Genomic DNA, 15,718 nt, shown 5'->3' with positions numbered 1-15,718 from the left:
GGCTCCTGTCTGGGCAATCCTGCCATGGGAGGGCTTCCATGCTCCCTGCCATGGAGTTGGGAGCTCGGCAGTCCAAAAATCTGGAATCTGGAAATCTTTTGGGGTCTCAGACTTCTACTCTCACTGTCATGGAATTGGGAGCCTACAGGTCCTAGAACTCTGGGGCAGCCCTGCCATGCAGACTGCCTGGGGACCGCTGAGGTTTACAGACCCCTCAGCTAGCATATTGCCCAACTCCAGACTCAGGTCTAGAGAAGGGGGACTCCTCCTTCCGGTCCCCCTCAAAGATCTGCTCAGTTTATAGTTTCTGCTTTTGCAGAGAGAACATTCTGGCTCTTTTATACTTATACTTAATTTTCTTCTGTTAGGGTTTGCTTCTAACTTACATTAGTCTTCTTAGATAGCTTGAAATTGTCAAGTTATCAGTGTCATATTATTTTTTCATAAAATACTAACTCCTCCAATCCTTAATTTGTGGTTGGGAGTGGATTTCAACATCAGAGCAACAGTATTCTCTTCACATACAGCTAAAACAAGCTATTCCTAGATTGGGAGTAACAGATTGTTTCAATCCTTAAAATTATGTAACAATATTAAATTTTCAGATCTAGGTGCTGTTCTTCCCAGAACAGACCACATGTTACTATTGGCATCTTCAGTGTCTCTTCAGAAAGGAACTTAATAAACAGTCAAACTGGAAGTATATTGGTGTTCAGTGAAGAATTTAAACTGAATAGCTTGGAGCCTCTAGCTGGACTATAAGATGCTTGTATCAGTTTATTCCAGAATTTAGTGTTAAAATTGACATTTAAAACCTTCTCTCATCTGATTTTTAAACTAGCTAACTCAGGCATTTGACAGATAATTTGTGAGAATAAGACAACTCCAAAATCAGGTGGGTAAAGGAAGTAACTTTATAGAGAAAATTTTAGAGAATTACAGGTGTAGCTTTTACTTAGCTTGAGTAAGGGTTGCAAAATCAGGGCTTTAGAATTCATTTAGTTAATGTTTGTAAAGTGCTTTGAAGTAGAACTGTAGGAAAATGCAGGTTTTCCTTTCCCTGGAAACCTCAACATTTCAAAATTACTTTCTGTTTTGAATTGGAACAAAAAGTTGAAACATAAAAATTCCAACATGTTTTGAATTGGCAATGTTGATACAGAAAGTTTAGATATTTTTGATCAAAAAGGAATATTTTGAAATATTGAAACAAGATTGTTTCTTATCTACATTTGAAATAAAATAATAAATTTTGAAATGCTTAAATTGCTTTTTGTATCAGTTCACCTATTCAGAAAATTGAAATTTGACAAAGCCATAATTTACAATGGGAAAATTTCAGTCAAAATATTTCAACTGGCTCTACACTGAAGATGAAAAATCTATATGTACATGTAGTCATTAAATCTACTTTTGTGCCATTTCTAGGCTAGAGAAGGCCGCACCACCATTGTAATAGCTCATCGTTTGTCTACAGTCCGAAATGCAGATCTTATAGCTGCATTTGAAGATGGAGTCATCACAGAACAAGGGACCCATCATGAACTGATGAAAACAAACGGAATTTACTGCAAACTTGTTAACATGCAGGTAATTTTCCTGTAACCTGTCTTCTAAGTATCATCATGTTCTGTGTTGCTGATTTTATATTTGATTTTATCAATCAGAGCCCCAACCTCACAACATTTTGTCAACAATGAAACTGTAGAGGAAAGAGTAGGAAGTGTTGCTTGAGACAGAAGAGCATTAAATTGCAGAACTGGGAAAGCTCAAAAAAAATATGCACAGGATCAGTGCAAATAAATGGAAATGAGTAAGGGAATTTTGAGGCCAAAAGTCCTAAGAATATTGGATTAGAGATAACAAAAATTAAATGAGGAAAAGTAAAGACAAATTATATCCAGTTCTAGCTCTGAAAAATACTCTGAATCCTTAGCCATCTATTGAACTTACCCATGCCTCTGGTGAATCTGGTTCCAGAAATTTCTTTTAAATCTGGTCCATCTTCATCATCCTCTTTATCTCTTAAGTCCAGAATTTTCACAGAGTTCTGCACTAGTTTGGAGATTTTGCTTCCCCTCTTCAGTATTTGGAAGTATGCTCACTGAGAACTCACTTCTGCCAACTTTACTCACAATGAGCCTGATTCTCATTTACATTAAGGCTCTTCTACACCACTCTGACAATGGAAATGGTCTTAATATGGGTGTAACTGGTTTACACCCATTTAAAGTCTCCTTTATATTACAGGCTTTGTCTACACTACCTCGCTTTTAGCGACACCGCTGTGCCGCTACAGCCGTGCTGCTAAAAGGTGCTCAATGTAGCTGCTGTTTGTCAGCAGGAGAAAGTTCTCCTGCCGACAAAAAACTTCCTGCCAACAAAGCGCTGTTCACACTGATGCTTTTCGTCAGTAAAACTTTTGTCATTCAGCGTGTGTGTTTTTTTAAACACACCTGAATGACAAAAGTTTTCCAACAAAGTTCCAATGTAGACAAAGCCTAAGAGAACAATGTAATGGAACTCAATGCAAACAAGAAACAAGCTCAATAAACAGCACTTTATTCAACAAATTGTCTTATTTTATTCTTGAGGGGTTAGATTCTACTCAGCATGAGTAAGAATGGCAGAACCAGGCTATGAACCCAGAGAGGATCTTCAGAAATACAGTTAATCTGTTTTATAACCACTAGAGTACCATATATCATTCAGACCTGATAATTATTCCATTTAGTTAGTAGTGGTTTTGGCTATTCTTGAGTTTAATCATTTGGAAGTTCAAGATATTATATTAATAAATTATTTTCTTAGCATGCTATTGTACCCCATTTCAGACAATAGGAACTGAAGTTCAGTCAGAAGAAGAAGCTGAAAACACCACCAAAGTGGCACTGAAAGAATCAATAGGAAATGGCTTGAGAAGGAGATCGACTCGAAAAAGCATCAAAAAGTCAGAAATACAGGATGATAGCCTTGATGTGAAAACTGTTCAACCTGTATGTGTCTTTGCTGGAAATATTTTTTTTTATTATGCTGCATCTAGTATCCTTTGTTTCCTTAGTGGGACAGTAATACTCAGATAAAAGTGATTGTCTCACCTAATGCATAAGAAAATGCCAAGTTTGAAGAGAGCTCACTCAGTCTGGGATAGGAGAAGAGGGAGGCTCTTGCTTAAGGGAAAATAACAATAAATGTTAATATAATGTGCAAACATGGCATACAAAGAGTGGATCAAAATCTGATAATATGATAAAAACAAATAAGGATGCTTGTTAACGAGTTAGTCTATAGAAGTACTGAGAGATCTGAGTGGATGTGGGGGGCAAAATATTTGGAACAAGTATGTAAATTCTGAATCACATTTTGATCTGGTCATATTCATAACCTCTTTGGCTTTGCTAAACATGAACATTCATACAACAAACTGAGGCTTTGGTTTGTTTAAAAGTTTATGGAAAAAATTTAGGTCTATAGCTCATGAAAAGAAATTGGCTAAATTATGAAACAGAATTACATGAAGCAGTCTATATAGGTTATATCAAATAGTCATGGAGCAGAAACAAAACCATGTAATCATTCACACAGTTCACCTAATAAATTCTGAATATCATATAATTGAATTCATACTTGCTACAAACACTTTGCGATCTGTAGGCTGACTTGTTTGCATAACAAACATTAGTAAAAATGATGATCTAATTGTGGATAATAAAAACAAATTGTTCATAATGAATAATCCAGTCAGATCCACCTAATACCATCAAATGCACTGGCAAAAACAAATAAAGTGGTCCTAACCCTGCACCTTTTATCTGTGCAACCTCGCTGAAGACAATAGGAATTTTGTGTGTAAGCCCTGCAGGATAAGTTTCAAAATGTGATTGTCAGAATTAATATACACTTGTTCTAATAACACATTTATCTTTTTCTGTCTCTTATTTCAGGTATTAATATTGTGTACCGAGTAACAGACAGAATTACTGCATATAATTCATGAGTTGTGTTATTAAAAAGCAAATAGTTTTGGGTACCCAGGAATAGAAGCTGGGAGTATGTAATTGACTATTCACATGCCTTCTTCCTCACACCCCTGATGTGTTACATAATTGTTCTAATGAGATTCATATATTCTAGGATGAAAATGTGCCTCCAGTTTCATTTCTGAAAGTTATGAAGATGAACAAAACAGAATGGCCTTACTTTGTAGTTGGAACTTTTTCTGCAATTATCAATGGAGCTTTACAACCTGCATTTGCAATAATATTTTCAGAAATTATAGGGGTAAGTTCATACAAAATATACAATAAACTATCACCCACTTTTAACTTTGACTTTGAGTCCCACCTACACTTAAGTTTCCATCTATCTTAAATAATTAAAAAAAAAACCAAGAGAAAAATGCAGAAAATACATGCCACGTAAGCAGAACTATATTTAAAAACTAGGTTCATAGTTTTCAATAAGGTACCTGTGGGGCTTGAAAGGATACTGCTAAGGTATTGTTCAGAATTTAACTCATTTTGTTAATTCGCTGTTGAGTTTAATAAATGCCTGGAAACTTAACATAGAAATCTATTTTATAAAAAGTTGTGTCTAAGCCACAAATGCATGTCTGGTGAAAGTCATCACTGTGCAAAGTGCCCAAACAAGGTTTATGGACCATTTAAGCCCTGTTTCTTTCTTTCTTGGTCATTATTAACATAGAAGAACTGAAAAAAAAACCATTCAAATGACAGACGTTTATCCTTATGAACATTATCTTAATAAATTCACATGTCCACACAAGTTTAATAAATTGTATTCATAACAGTTTCCACATTTCTCCCCTACCAGTTTCACCTTTAAGCTATAAAGAATCAAGGGGGTCTCAGACAGTGACAAAAAGAATATTATGCTAATGAGTTAAGTGGTGCCCGGACCTTGTGCAGCTGTCACTTTCACCCATTGTTTGTTAATGGAGGGTTGCTGATTCTGAGTGGTTATTTTGGAAAGTAGAGGTGAATAATTAGTTTGGAAGAAATCTAAAGAATTAGATGAAATTTGCAAACATCTAAGAAAAAAATCTTGGTCCAACATCAAATTTACTTGTTATCCCTTTAATCACGTTTAATACATATATTTAGATTGTACATGGGTATGCAGGGGCGTTGGAACAATATTTATAATGGGAGGTGCTGAAAGCAGAAACCCTATATTTGGTTGTTATTACTACTTCAAGTCAGAGGGTGCTGTCACACCCCCAGTACTCCTAGTTCAAGCCCTCTATGGGTATGTGTAAATACAGCAATGTAATATGGGAAGATTTGTACGTAATTTAATTAAATAAAATGAACTTTGAATTCTCTTTAATAGGTTTTTGCAGATCCAGACAAGACAGTTGTAAGAAACAAGTCCAACTTGTATTCACTGCTATTTTTAGCACTTGGGATCATTTCTTTGGTTACTTTTTTCCTTCAGGTAGGTTTTATTATTTTGCCCTTAATATAATTGTTCACCTTATTTTAAAAACTAGATATAAGGATATTAAGCATTCAATGTATTTGAATCACATAATAAGGGAGAAAAATAATTGATAGTACACTTTTAGTACCAAGTGGACTTAAAGAGCATATGGAGAAGGTTATATTGTGCACTTAATTTAAGACTATATAGAAATAAATTCCTCAGATATTAATCTAACAAAATTACATTACAATACTTTTTTTTCCACCACAGGATGCTTCCCTCATTGTAATGAGTTTAAACTCTTTTGGCCACATTTTCAAAAATAGTCTCTAAACTTCCACATGCAAAATTGTGCACACACCCATTTTCCCACATGCAGAATCACATATTTTTGTCTGGAAACTGTCATGTTCATGTACAAGTCAGACAACCGTGTGTGTGTGTGTACCTGATTTGCACAAACATCTTTATTCAGGTGCAACATAGACTTCCATCACTGCTACCAGCTTTGTCAAATCACTTGTCCACTTCCACACATCCACCATTGCACCTTCTTCCAGGCTGCACCTTACACATGCAGTGCCTTTTCTAAAAGGATCTGCACGGCCTCTACTCCCTTTTTTTCAAATCCAATCTCAAGTCTCACTCTTCTGTGACACCTGCAAGGAAGGAGAGGTTGGGGGTGGCCTTTGTAAGAGGGTGCAGCTGGGCCCCACTGGCTTAAGAACATAAGAACATAAGAACGGCCGTACTGGGGCACACCAAAGGTCCATCTAGCCCAGTATCCTGTCTACCAACAGTGGCCAATGCCAGGTGCCCCAGAGGGAGTGAACCTAACAGGTAATGATCAAGTGATCTCTCTCCTGCCATCCATCTCCACCTTCTGACAAACAGAGTCTAGGGACACCATTCCTTACCCATCCTGGCTAATAGACATTAATGGACTTAACCTCCATGAATTTATCCATTTCTCTTTTAAACACTGTTATAGTCCTAGCCTTCACAACCTCCTCAGGTAAGGAGTTCCACAAGTTGACTGTGCGCTGTGTGAAGAAGAACTTCCTTTTATTTGTTTTAAACCTGCTGCCTATTAGTTTCATTTGGTGACCCCTAGTTCTTGTATTATGGGAATAAGTAAATAACTTTTCCTTATCTACTTTCTCCACATCACTCATAATTTTACATACCTCTATCACAGGGGTCGGCAACCTTTCAGAAGTGGTGTGCCGAGTCTTCATTTATTCACTCTAATTTAAGGTTTCGCGTGCCGGTAATACATTTTAACGTTTTTAGAAGGTCTCTTTCTATAAGTCTTTAATATATAACTAAACTATTGTTGTATGTAAAGTAAATAAGGTTTTTAAAATGTTTAAGAAGCTTCATTTAAAATTAAATTAAAATGCAGAGCCCCCCGGACCAGTGTCCAGGACCCAGGCAGAGTGAGTGCCACTGAAAATAAGCTCGTGTGCCGCCTTCGGCACGTGTGTCATAGGTTGCCTACCCCTGCTCTATCATATCCCCGCTTAGACTCCTCTTTTCAAGATGAAAAGTCCTAGCCTCTTTAATCTCTCCTCATATGGGATCCTCTCCAAACCCCTAATCATTTTAGTTGCCCTTCTCTGAACCTTTTCTAGTGCCAGTATATCTTTTTTGAGATGAGGAGACCACATCTGTACGCAGTATTCAAGATGTGGGCGTACCATCGATTTATATAAGGGCAATAATATATTCTCAGTCTTATTCTCTATCCCCTTTTTAATGATTCCTAACATCCTGTTTGCTTTTTTGACCGCCTCTGCACACTGCGTGGACATCTTCAGAGAATTATCCACGATGATTCCAAGATCTTTTTCCTGATTTGTTGTAGCTAAATTAGCCCCCATCATATTGTATGTACAGTTGGGGTTATTTTTTCCAATGTGCATTACTTTACATTTATCCACATTAAATTTCATTTGCCATTTTGTTGCCCAATCACTTAGTTTTGTGAGATCTTTTTGAAGTTCTTCACAGTCTGCTTTGGTCTTAACTATCTTGAGCAGTTTAGTATCATCTGCAAACTTTGCCACCTCACTTTTTACCCCTTTCTCCGGATCATTTATGAATAAGTTGAATAGGATTGGTCTTAGGACTGACCCTTGGGGAACTCCACTAATTTACCCCTCTCCATTCTGAGAATTTACCATTAATTCCTACCCTTTGTTCCCTGTCTTTTAACCAGTTCTCAATCCATGAAAGGACCTTCCCTTTTATCCCATGACAACTTAATTTACGTAAGAGCCTTTGGTGAGGGACCTTGTCAAAGGCTTTCTGGAAATCTAAGTACACTATGTCCACTGGATCCCCCTTGTCCACATGTTTGCTGACTCCTTCAAAGAACTCTAATAGATTAGGAAAACACGATTTCCCTTTAGAGAAACCATGTTGACTTTTACCCAACAATTTATGTTTTTCTATGTGTCTGACAATTTTATTCTTTACTATTGTTTCGACTAATTTGCCCGGTACCGACGTTAGACTTACCGGTCTGTAATTGCCGGGATCACCTCTAGAGCTCTTTTTAAATATTGGCGTTACATTAGCTATCTTCCAGTCATTGGGTACAGAAGCCGATTTAAAGGACAGGTTACAAACCCTAGTTAATAGTTCCGCAATTTCACATTTGAGTTCTTTCAGAACTCTTGGGTGAATGCCATCTGGTCCCGGTGACTTGTTAATGTTAAGTTTATCAATTAATTCCAAAACCTGCTCTTGTGACATTTCAATCTGACAGTTCCTCAGATTTGTCACCTACAAAAGCCGGCTCAGGTTTGGGAATCTCCCTAACATCCTCAGCCATGAAGACTGAAGCAAAGAATTCGTTTAGTTTCTCCGTGATGACTTTATCTTCTTTAAGCGCTCCTTTTCTATCTCTATCATCGAGGGGCCCCACTGGTTGTCTAGCAGACTTCCTGCTTCTGATGTACTTAAAAAACATTTTGTTATTACTTTTTGAGTTTTTGGCTAGCCGTTCTTCAAACTCCTCTTTGGCTTTTCTTATTACATTTTTACACTTAATTTGGCAGTGTTTATGCTCCTTTCTATTTACCTCGCTAGGATTTGACTTCCACTTTTTAAAGGAAGTCTTTTTATCTCTTACTGCTTCTTTTACATGGCTCTTTTTTAGTTTTTTTACCGTGTTTCTTAATTTGGGGTATACATTTAAGTTGGGCCTCTATTATGGTGTCTTTAAAAAGCGCCCATGTAGCTTGCAGGGATTTCACTTTAGTCACTGTACCTTTTAATTTCTGTTTAACTAACCCTCTCATTTTTGCATAGTTCCCCTTTTTGAAATTAAATGCCACAGTGTTGGGCTGTTGAGATGTTCTTCCCACGACAGGGATGTTAAATGTTATTATATTATGGTCAGTATTTCCAACTGGTCCTGTTATTATTACCTCTTGGACCAGCTCCTGCGCTCCCCTCAGGACTAAATCTAGAGTTGCCTCTCCCCTTGTGGGTTCCCGTACCAGCTGCTCCAAGAAGCAGTCATTTAAAGTATCGAGAAATTTTGTCTCTGCATTTTGTCCTGAGGTGACATGTTCCCAGTCAATATGGGGATAATTGAAATCCCCCTACATTTTCAAAACATGATGCTAAAGTTTCACCTACAAAGTATCTGCACACATCTTAACACGTATATGTTTATAAAACATGTATTTGCATGCACAAGCAGGTATCTGTTGGTACAATTGCCCATTTTGTTTATAAAAATGTCTCTTTATATATGGATGCAGCATAGAGCCCGAGTCTTGAAAATTTAACTGTATGTGTGTGTATATATAATAGGTTTGACCTGCAATAGAAGTTATTATTTTTATAAATTTGGGGATGATGTTATAAATTAAACATATGAAGGGTAGAAGTGTATTGTGATATGGCACTCCCAAACTAGTGAGAAGAAATTAATACAAAGATGTATCCATTTCATAAGATGTTTATACAGTATGCATGCTAAGATATACATTTAAATGTGTCCAGTTACTTTTTTTTTAAAGTCACATAATTGTGGTAATTTTTTGACTTCATTACTGTATAATTTCCAACAATTAAAACTAGAAAAATAAATTTGTTCACTATAAAAGTGCCATAGTAATTTTGCTTTATATCCAGGGCCGGCTCCAGGCACCAGCTTAACAAGCAGGTGCTTGGGGCGGCCAAGGGAGAGGGACGGCACGTGCGGCAATTCTGGGGCGGCAGGTCCCTCACTCCCTCTGGGAGTGAGGGACCTGCCACTGAACTGCTGCCGCCGATCACGGCTTTTTTTTTTTTTGCTTGGGGCGGCAGAAATGCTGGAGCCGGCTCTGTTTATATCATATAGAGGAACTGATATATAGTTGTGTCCAGGTTTTATATTGAAATATTATAAAATTTCTCCGCTGTAGAAATGTTTTCAGTAGATTCTGAGAACAAATATTTGCAGTAGATGTGTAGAGCTGTTTCCCGGCTGCAGTTGTAGAAAGTGTGGTAATAAGCAAAAATATGACAATAATGCTACTGACAAAAGTTAATGTCATGACAGAAAAAGTGGCAATAACATGTTTCCCCATCATTTTCATTGTCATGGTCCTATTTATCACCTACTTCCTATGACATTACACTGATTCATGCTTGTGACTAAAAATAAGTTTAGCTGATTACCAAGCGCTGAAGCACTGTTGATGTGTTAGGACTAGATGGCTTAAGTGACTTGTAATGGGAGCACTGAGAGTGAAATCCTGACTCCACTGAAGTTGATGGGAACTTTGACATTGACTTCAATGGGCCAGGATTTCACTCTGAGCCTTTTACCTTGAAGTCACTGACCCATGTAGTTGTGATAGAAAATTGGTCCCTGAAGCACATTAGTGGAGCAATGTAGGAAAATGTGCCTTTGCTTTACACTTTTTATTTAGAAATGAAGGACTTCAATCCCTGTGCTCTAAATCTGCTATCCCTCACAAGTAGTAACTGTCTTTTCAAAGTTTTTTAAATTGTTTATAGCTAAAATATTGTGTAATCTATACAATGTTTTTGCCTTTGTAGATACAGATATTTGTGTGCTTATCTGATAACGTCAAAATAGTTGTAATTATGTAATAACCATTCTGTTTCTTCTCAAAGGGTTTCACGTTTGGCAAAGCTGGAGAGATCCTTACAATGAGGCTTCGATTCATGGCATTTAAAGCAATGCTTAGACAGGTAAAATTAATATGTATTTAGCTTTCCAGAGTTTTATATATCCTTGTTTGTTTAGGTGTTTAAAATACCTTAAAGTTTCAAGTCATACTCCATACACTCCTCTTATAATCCAAATTGAATTCAATTATCTTTTGCAGCCCTAATTTTTCATTTGTTTTATTTTGTGGTTTATGGAAAGTAAACTATAGTTTTTCAGATCCTAGTAAACATGTTTCATGTCATTCTGTAGGACATCAGCTGGTTTGATGACCCTAAAAACAGCACTGGAGCATTAACTACAAGACTTGCTAATGATGCCTCACAAGTGAAAGGAGTATGTAATATATATTCTTTTATCAGGGGGTAGCTATGCATCCGAAGAAGTGAGGTTTTTACTCACGAAAGCTTATGCCCAAATAAATCTGTTAGTCTTTAAGGTGCCACCAGACTCCTTGTTGTTTTTATATATTCTTTTGGCATTTTTCATATTTGGGTTGTCATATAGTAATGTTGCACTATGGATTTTATTTGCTTTATGGCAATCCTAATTTTGGTGACAATTGAAAACTATTATTTATTGAAAGGTTTTGGATGTCACACCAATGTATTTTATAATGATAGAGAACATGATATATATTTACAATATAATATTCTAGTGAACTATTAGTGCTTATAGTCTTATTACTGTTCAGTGCTGTTATCTCGCCTATGAATCCAATTAACTATGAATTTATTTATTCGGGGAGTCTGTTCAAAGTTATCAGTCTAATCTCATTAGGTATGTATGTAGCACCTATGACCACAGTATCTAAGGTTCCAAGCCAGCAAAACATTTAAGGTTGTGCTTGACTTTAAGGATTTTAGTAGTCAGTAATTTCAGTGGGCCTACTCACACACTTAAAAGTTAAGCACATATTTAAGTGTTTTGCTGTACTGGGATCTAAGTGATGAAAAAATAGTTAGTTCAAACCCCCCCTCCATCAGTTAGGCAATCGCATATTCCGACATGTTCCTGGCAGATTTGAAGTTATAGTTGTAAATGCAAAAATATGAGTTTTATAAACTCCCTGTTCAGCTTTTTTAGTGGAGTCTATAAATTACTATTTAGAATCTGAAGTGATCATATGGAAACTAGAGAGAGAGATGGATCATCAGCAGAAGAAGGTGATCTAGATGATGGAGTGAGCTTCCAAAGGATATGCAGAAACTCCAACTTTGGAGACATGTAGAACTAAACTAGATAATACTCTGGGGAATAATCCTGGTTTCTAGAGATGGTCTAGTTCAAAAGTATTTTTCATGTCTAATTTCTATGTTATTGCTTTATGCAAAATTATGGAATACAGTTGTTTTATTTGGGTTTTGTTGTTCCAGGCTACAGGTGCCAGACTGGCTTTAATTACCCAAAACATAGCTAACCTTGGAACTGGAATTATTATATCATTGGTCTATGGCTGGCAGCTGACTCTTTTGATTTTAGCTGTTGTGCCAGTCATTGCCATAGCAGGAATAGTTGAAATGAAAATGTTATCTGGACATGCAAAAAAGGATAAAGAAGAACTGGAAGTTGCAGGAAAGGTGGGTTCCAGTGAAGTTCATCTCTCTTTTTATATTCTACTGTACAGTCATGTTCAACAGGGCTTAGTAATGGATCAAGAATATATTCTTTCTTAGGGAAGTTGAACTCTGCATTGTTGTATTCTATTCTTTTTATATGTTGATGTATCTGCTAGATATGGAGCTCAAAACTGAAAACATCTACTATTAATTGATATTATTTACATTGTGGTAACACCTAGAATATGCTAAGCTCTTAGGATCACATACCTCTTCTTTCTTTTCTTTATTTTTTGTCCTTCCCTTCTTTCTTTTCTAGCATCTTTTGCTTTTTTGGTTTCATCTCTCTTCAGCTTGGCACACATCTCCCCTTTCTTCCATAATACCTCTGTCTGTGTGAAACTGTATGTACATCTTCACCAACGAAGAAGCAAGAATGCATGATAGTGACAGTGTAATTAATACCACGCACAAGTTCCTTTTTTCATTCTTTCCTTTCCTGGGTGGAAAAGGAAAATAAAAATTGAAGAAACGGTTGAAAAAAATTTTTGAAAGGAAAAGTTGAAAGAGGTGGGAGTCACTTCATTCCAAAACTCCTTTAGGAACAGGGCATCCATTCTATCACTTCTCTGTTCTTAACCTCTTACAAGTTTGAGGATCCTAACTTTGCACCCAAAGGATAGCTCTCTGGGTATGCCTACACTTTAAATTTGGGATGTGATTCCCAGCTTGAGGAAACATATTTGCACTAGCTCTGATTGAGCTAGCATGCTAAAAATAGAGTGTAGCCATGGCAGTATGAGCAGTGGGAGGGGTTAGCCATCCCGAATGCATGCCAAGTGTCTGTGACAGGCATGCAGTTGGGCAGCTAGCCCCTCCTGCTGCTGACACTGCTGTGGCTACACTCTATTTTTAGTGTGTTAGCTCAATCAGAGCTAGCATTAGTATGTTTCCTTGAGCTGCTCAAAGTGTAGAAATACCCTTTGTGAGCACTTCTGTCAGTGTCAACATGTATCTTAGCATGTTTCATAGCCTGGCTATGTCCTGCCTCTTCTATGCTCCCCTTCCTACCATCCTACTGTGATCACACAGAGTTGAAAAGGAGATGACTTCAGCTAAAGGCTCTGGATATAAGAAGTCTTGTTCATAGTTTCTCTCTTTCCTTGCTTCATGTCATATTTATAGGAAAGCTGCTCAGAGTGGGTTTCTTTCCTTCCAAGCCAACCAGAAAATGTTCTTATGGGTTCTCCAAAGTTACCTGTAGGCTTTTTCACATAAACAAAAAGATAAATCTCCTTTTACTTTCAATGACAGGATTTTTGTCGTACATTTCTCTAAAGTGGTTTCTCGACAAGGTCAGATAGCCAAACAGTTAATATTTCCTGGAATATTGTTAATATTGTTTCCTGAAACTTGTTAAGGGTATTCATCTGTTAACCTTCCTCCAGAGACATTTTAAAAAATAGCTGAGAGGATTCAAGTCATCCCTGCTACCTATCTTATATTTACAAGAAATAATAATACTTTGCACTTCTATAGCAACTTCCTTCTGAGGCTTTACAAGAACTTTACAAACTAACACGTTATGTCTCACAGTACTTCTTCGAGGTAAGTAACTATCACCATTGTACAGGAAAGGAAACTGGCAGAGAACTGAGGTGACTTACCCAATGTCACAAAAGTGACTGGTAGAGCTAGCGACAAAACATAGTTCACGTGAACCCCAAGCCTATGTTTTAACCATTAATTTTTTAGCCATATGTGGCTTTCACTTACATTTTTCCTTGTTCACAAGAGAGTTGTTCTTGCAGCCAGTAGACAAATCTGTTACATTATTTTCTACCTTGTGCATTGTCAAAAGAATTGTTAAAGGCCGCCGGGGGGGGGGCAAGTGGGGCAATTTGCCCCAGGCCCCGCAGGGGTCCCCCACGAGAATATAGTATTCCATAGTATTTTTTATGGAAGGGGCCCCCGAAATTGCTTCGCCCCAGGCCCATTGAATCCTCTGGGATTTGTTAGCTAAGTTCTAATTGGAGATTCTTGACCTTGAGGCATAAAAAGGTGTGTATTTCAACTGCACCTTTGCTACAACTACAATGCACCTCAGCTGAGTCCAGGTTACTGGTGATAATGTGTAACGCCAATGGACTCCAGTCATTGTCAGCTGGGATCAAACCTGAGACCTTTAGTGCTTAATGCATGAGTCTCTACTGCATACGCTAAAAGACACATCTATCTTAGCCAAAGCTGTAGCAGTCTGATCAATCTCTAGCTGGTCTAGCTGCCACCAGAGGGGCACAAAGTGCCACACCAAGCAGGCATGGATTACATCCTTCCCCTAGCTGAAGAAGTGTGTCACGAGCTTCAGAGACTTCCCAGTTGATATCCCAAATGAACCACCACTTGTAACACCACTCTACTGGCCACTCCGCTCAGGATGTCTTGAGGTCCCATCTAACACATCTTTCAGTGATTTCAGCTCTCAGTGATTTCAGCTGTTGGTAGGGGAGCCTCACTGCTAGTGCAGGCTGGGCAGTTTCTCTCATCAGAGACTGTCCCATAGCAGATCTAATGCTTAGACCTGGTTTTCAGTGATTTCAGCTCTATTGATCTGCAACAAAAGACTCTCAATTGAGTCTTAATCAGCTCTGTCATTACACAATGAAGAGGTGGGGGGGTCAAATGGTGTCTAGGACCCTTAGGCAGAGCCCACACCACTATGTACAAAAACCTGACCACACCCTCTCTCATCTCTACCAGGCTTTGACACCCCCGGCTTATCAAGTGCAGTTCATTTGAGGATGAACCCCTCAATCAGGGCATGCCAAGCACAGTTCTGCTGCCCTTGATTCACACAACAAGGATAACAAACCTTTATTACCCCTGCACCCAATAACAAAGTGACTTGCAATTCAACACCCGCCAAAAGTGGTCATTTGTGCAAAGCAGCTCCATCCTGCTGCTCACCTACACAAGTGCTGGAGGAACCAACTAGGGGCAAAGCTTTTCTTGACCTGCTGCTCACAAACAGGGAAGAACTAGTAGGGGAAGCAAAAGTGGATGGGAACCTGGGAGGCAGTGACCATGAGATGGTCGAGTTCAGGATCCTGACACAAGGAAGAAAGGAGAGCAGCAGAATACGGACCCTGGACTTCAGAAAAGCAGACTTTGACTCCCTCAGGGAACAGATGGGCAGGATCCCCTGGGAGAATAACATGAAGGGCAAAGGGGTCCAGGAGAGCTGGCTGTATTTTAAAGAATCCTTATTGAGGTTGCAGGAACAAACCATCCTGATGTGTAGAAAGAATAGTAAATATGTCAGGCGACCAGCTTGGCTAAACAGTGAAATCCTTGCTGATCTTAAACGCAAAAAAGAAGCTTACAAGAAGTGGAAGATTGGACAAATGACCAGGGAGGAGTATAAAAATATTGCTCATGCGTGCAGGAGTGAAATCAGGAAGGCCAAATCACACTTGGAGTTGCAGTTAGCAAGAGATGTTAAGAGTAACAAGAAGGG

General features: G+C 38.1%; 1 protein-coding gene across 3 annotated transcripts in view; it reads left to right on the top strand.

Annotated features, from left to right (window-relative positions):
- The window catches only part of ABCB1 (ATP binding cassette subfamily B member 1), a 100,160-nt gene that overhangs the window by 60,610 nt on the left and 23,832 nt on the right, over positions 1-15,718 (top strand). For all 3 annotated transcript variants that reach the window (XM_065586947.1, XM_005282428.4, XM_065586946.1), the window contains exons 15-21: positions 1,429-1,590; positions 2,835-2,996; positions 4,135-4,281; positions 5,353-5,457; positions 10,588-10,665; positions 10,895-10,978; positions 12,019-12,222. In XM_065586947.1, coding sequence (XP_065443019.1) covers positions 1,429-1,590; positions 2,835-2,996; positions 4,135-4,281; positions 5,353-5,457; positions 10,588-10,665; positions 10,895-10,978; positions 12,019-12,222 — 942 coding nt within the window. The remainder of the gene's footprint in view (positions 1-1,428; positions 1,591-2,834; positions 2,997-4,134; positions 4,282-5,352; positions 5,458-10,587; positions 10,666-10,894; positions 10,979-12,018; positions 12,223-15,718) is intronic.

The sequence above is a fragment of the Chrysemys picta genome, chromosome 2, assembly GCF_011386835.1.
Source record: "Chrysemys picta bellii isolate R12L10 chromosome 2, ASM1138683v2, whole genome shotgun sequence".
Classification (NCBI taxonomy): domain Eukaryota; kingdom Metazoa; phylum Chordata; order Testudines; family Emydidae; genus Chrysemys; species Chrysemys picta.
Note: the sequence above shows the minus strand (reverse complement) of the source record. Positions and strands in the feature narration are given on the sequence as shown.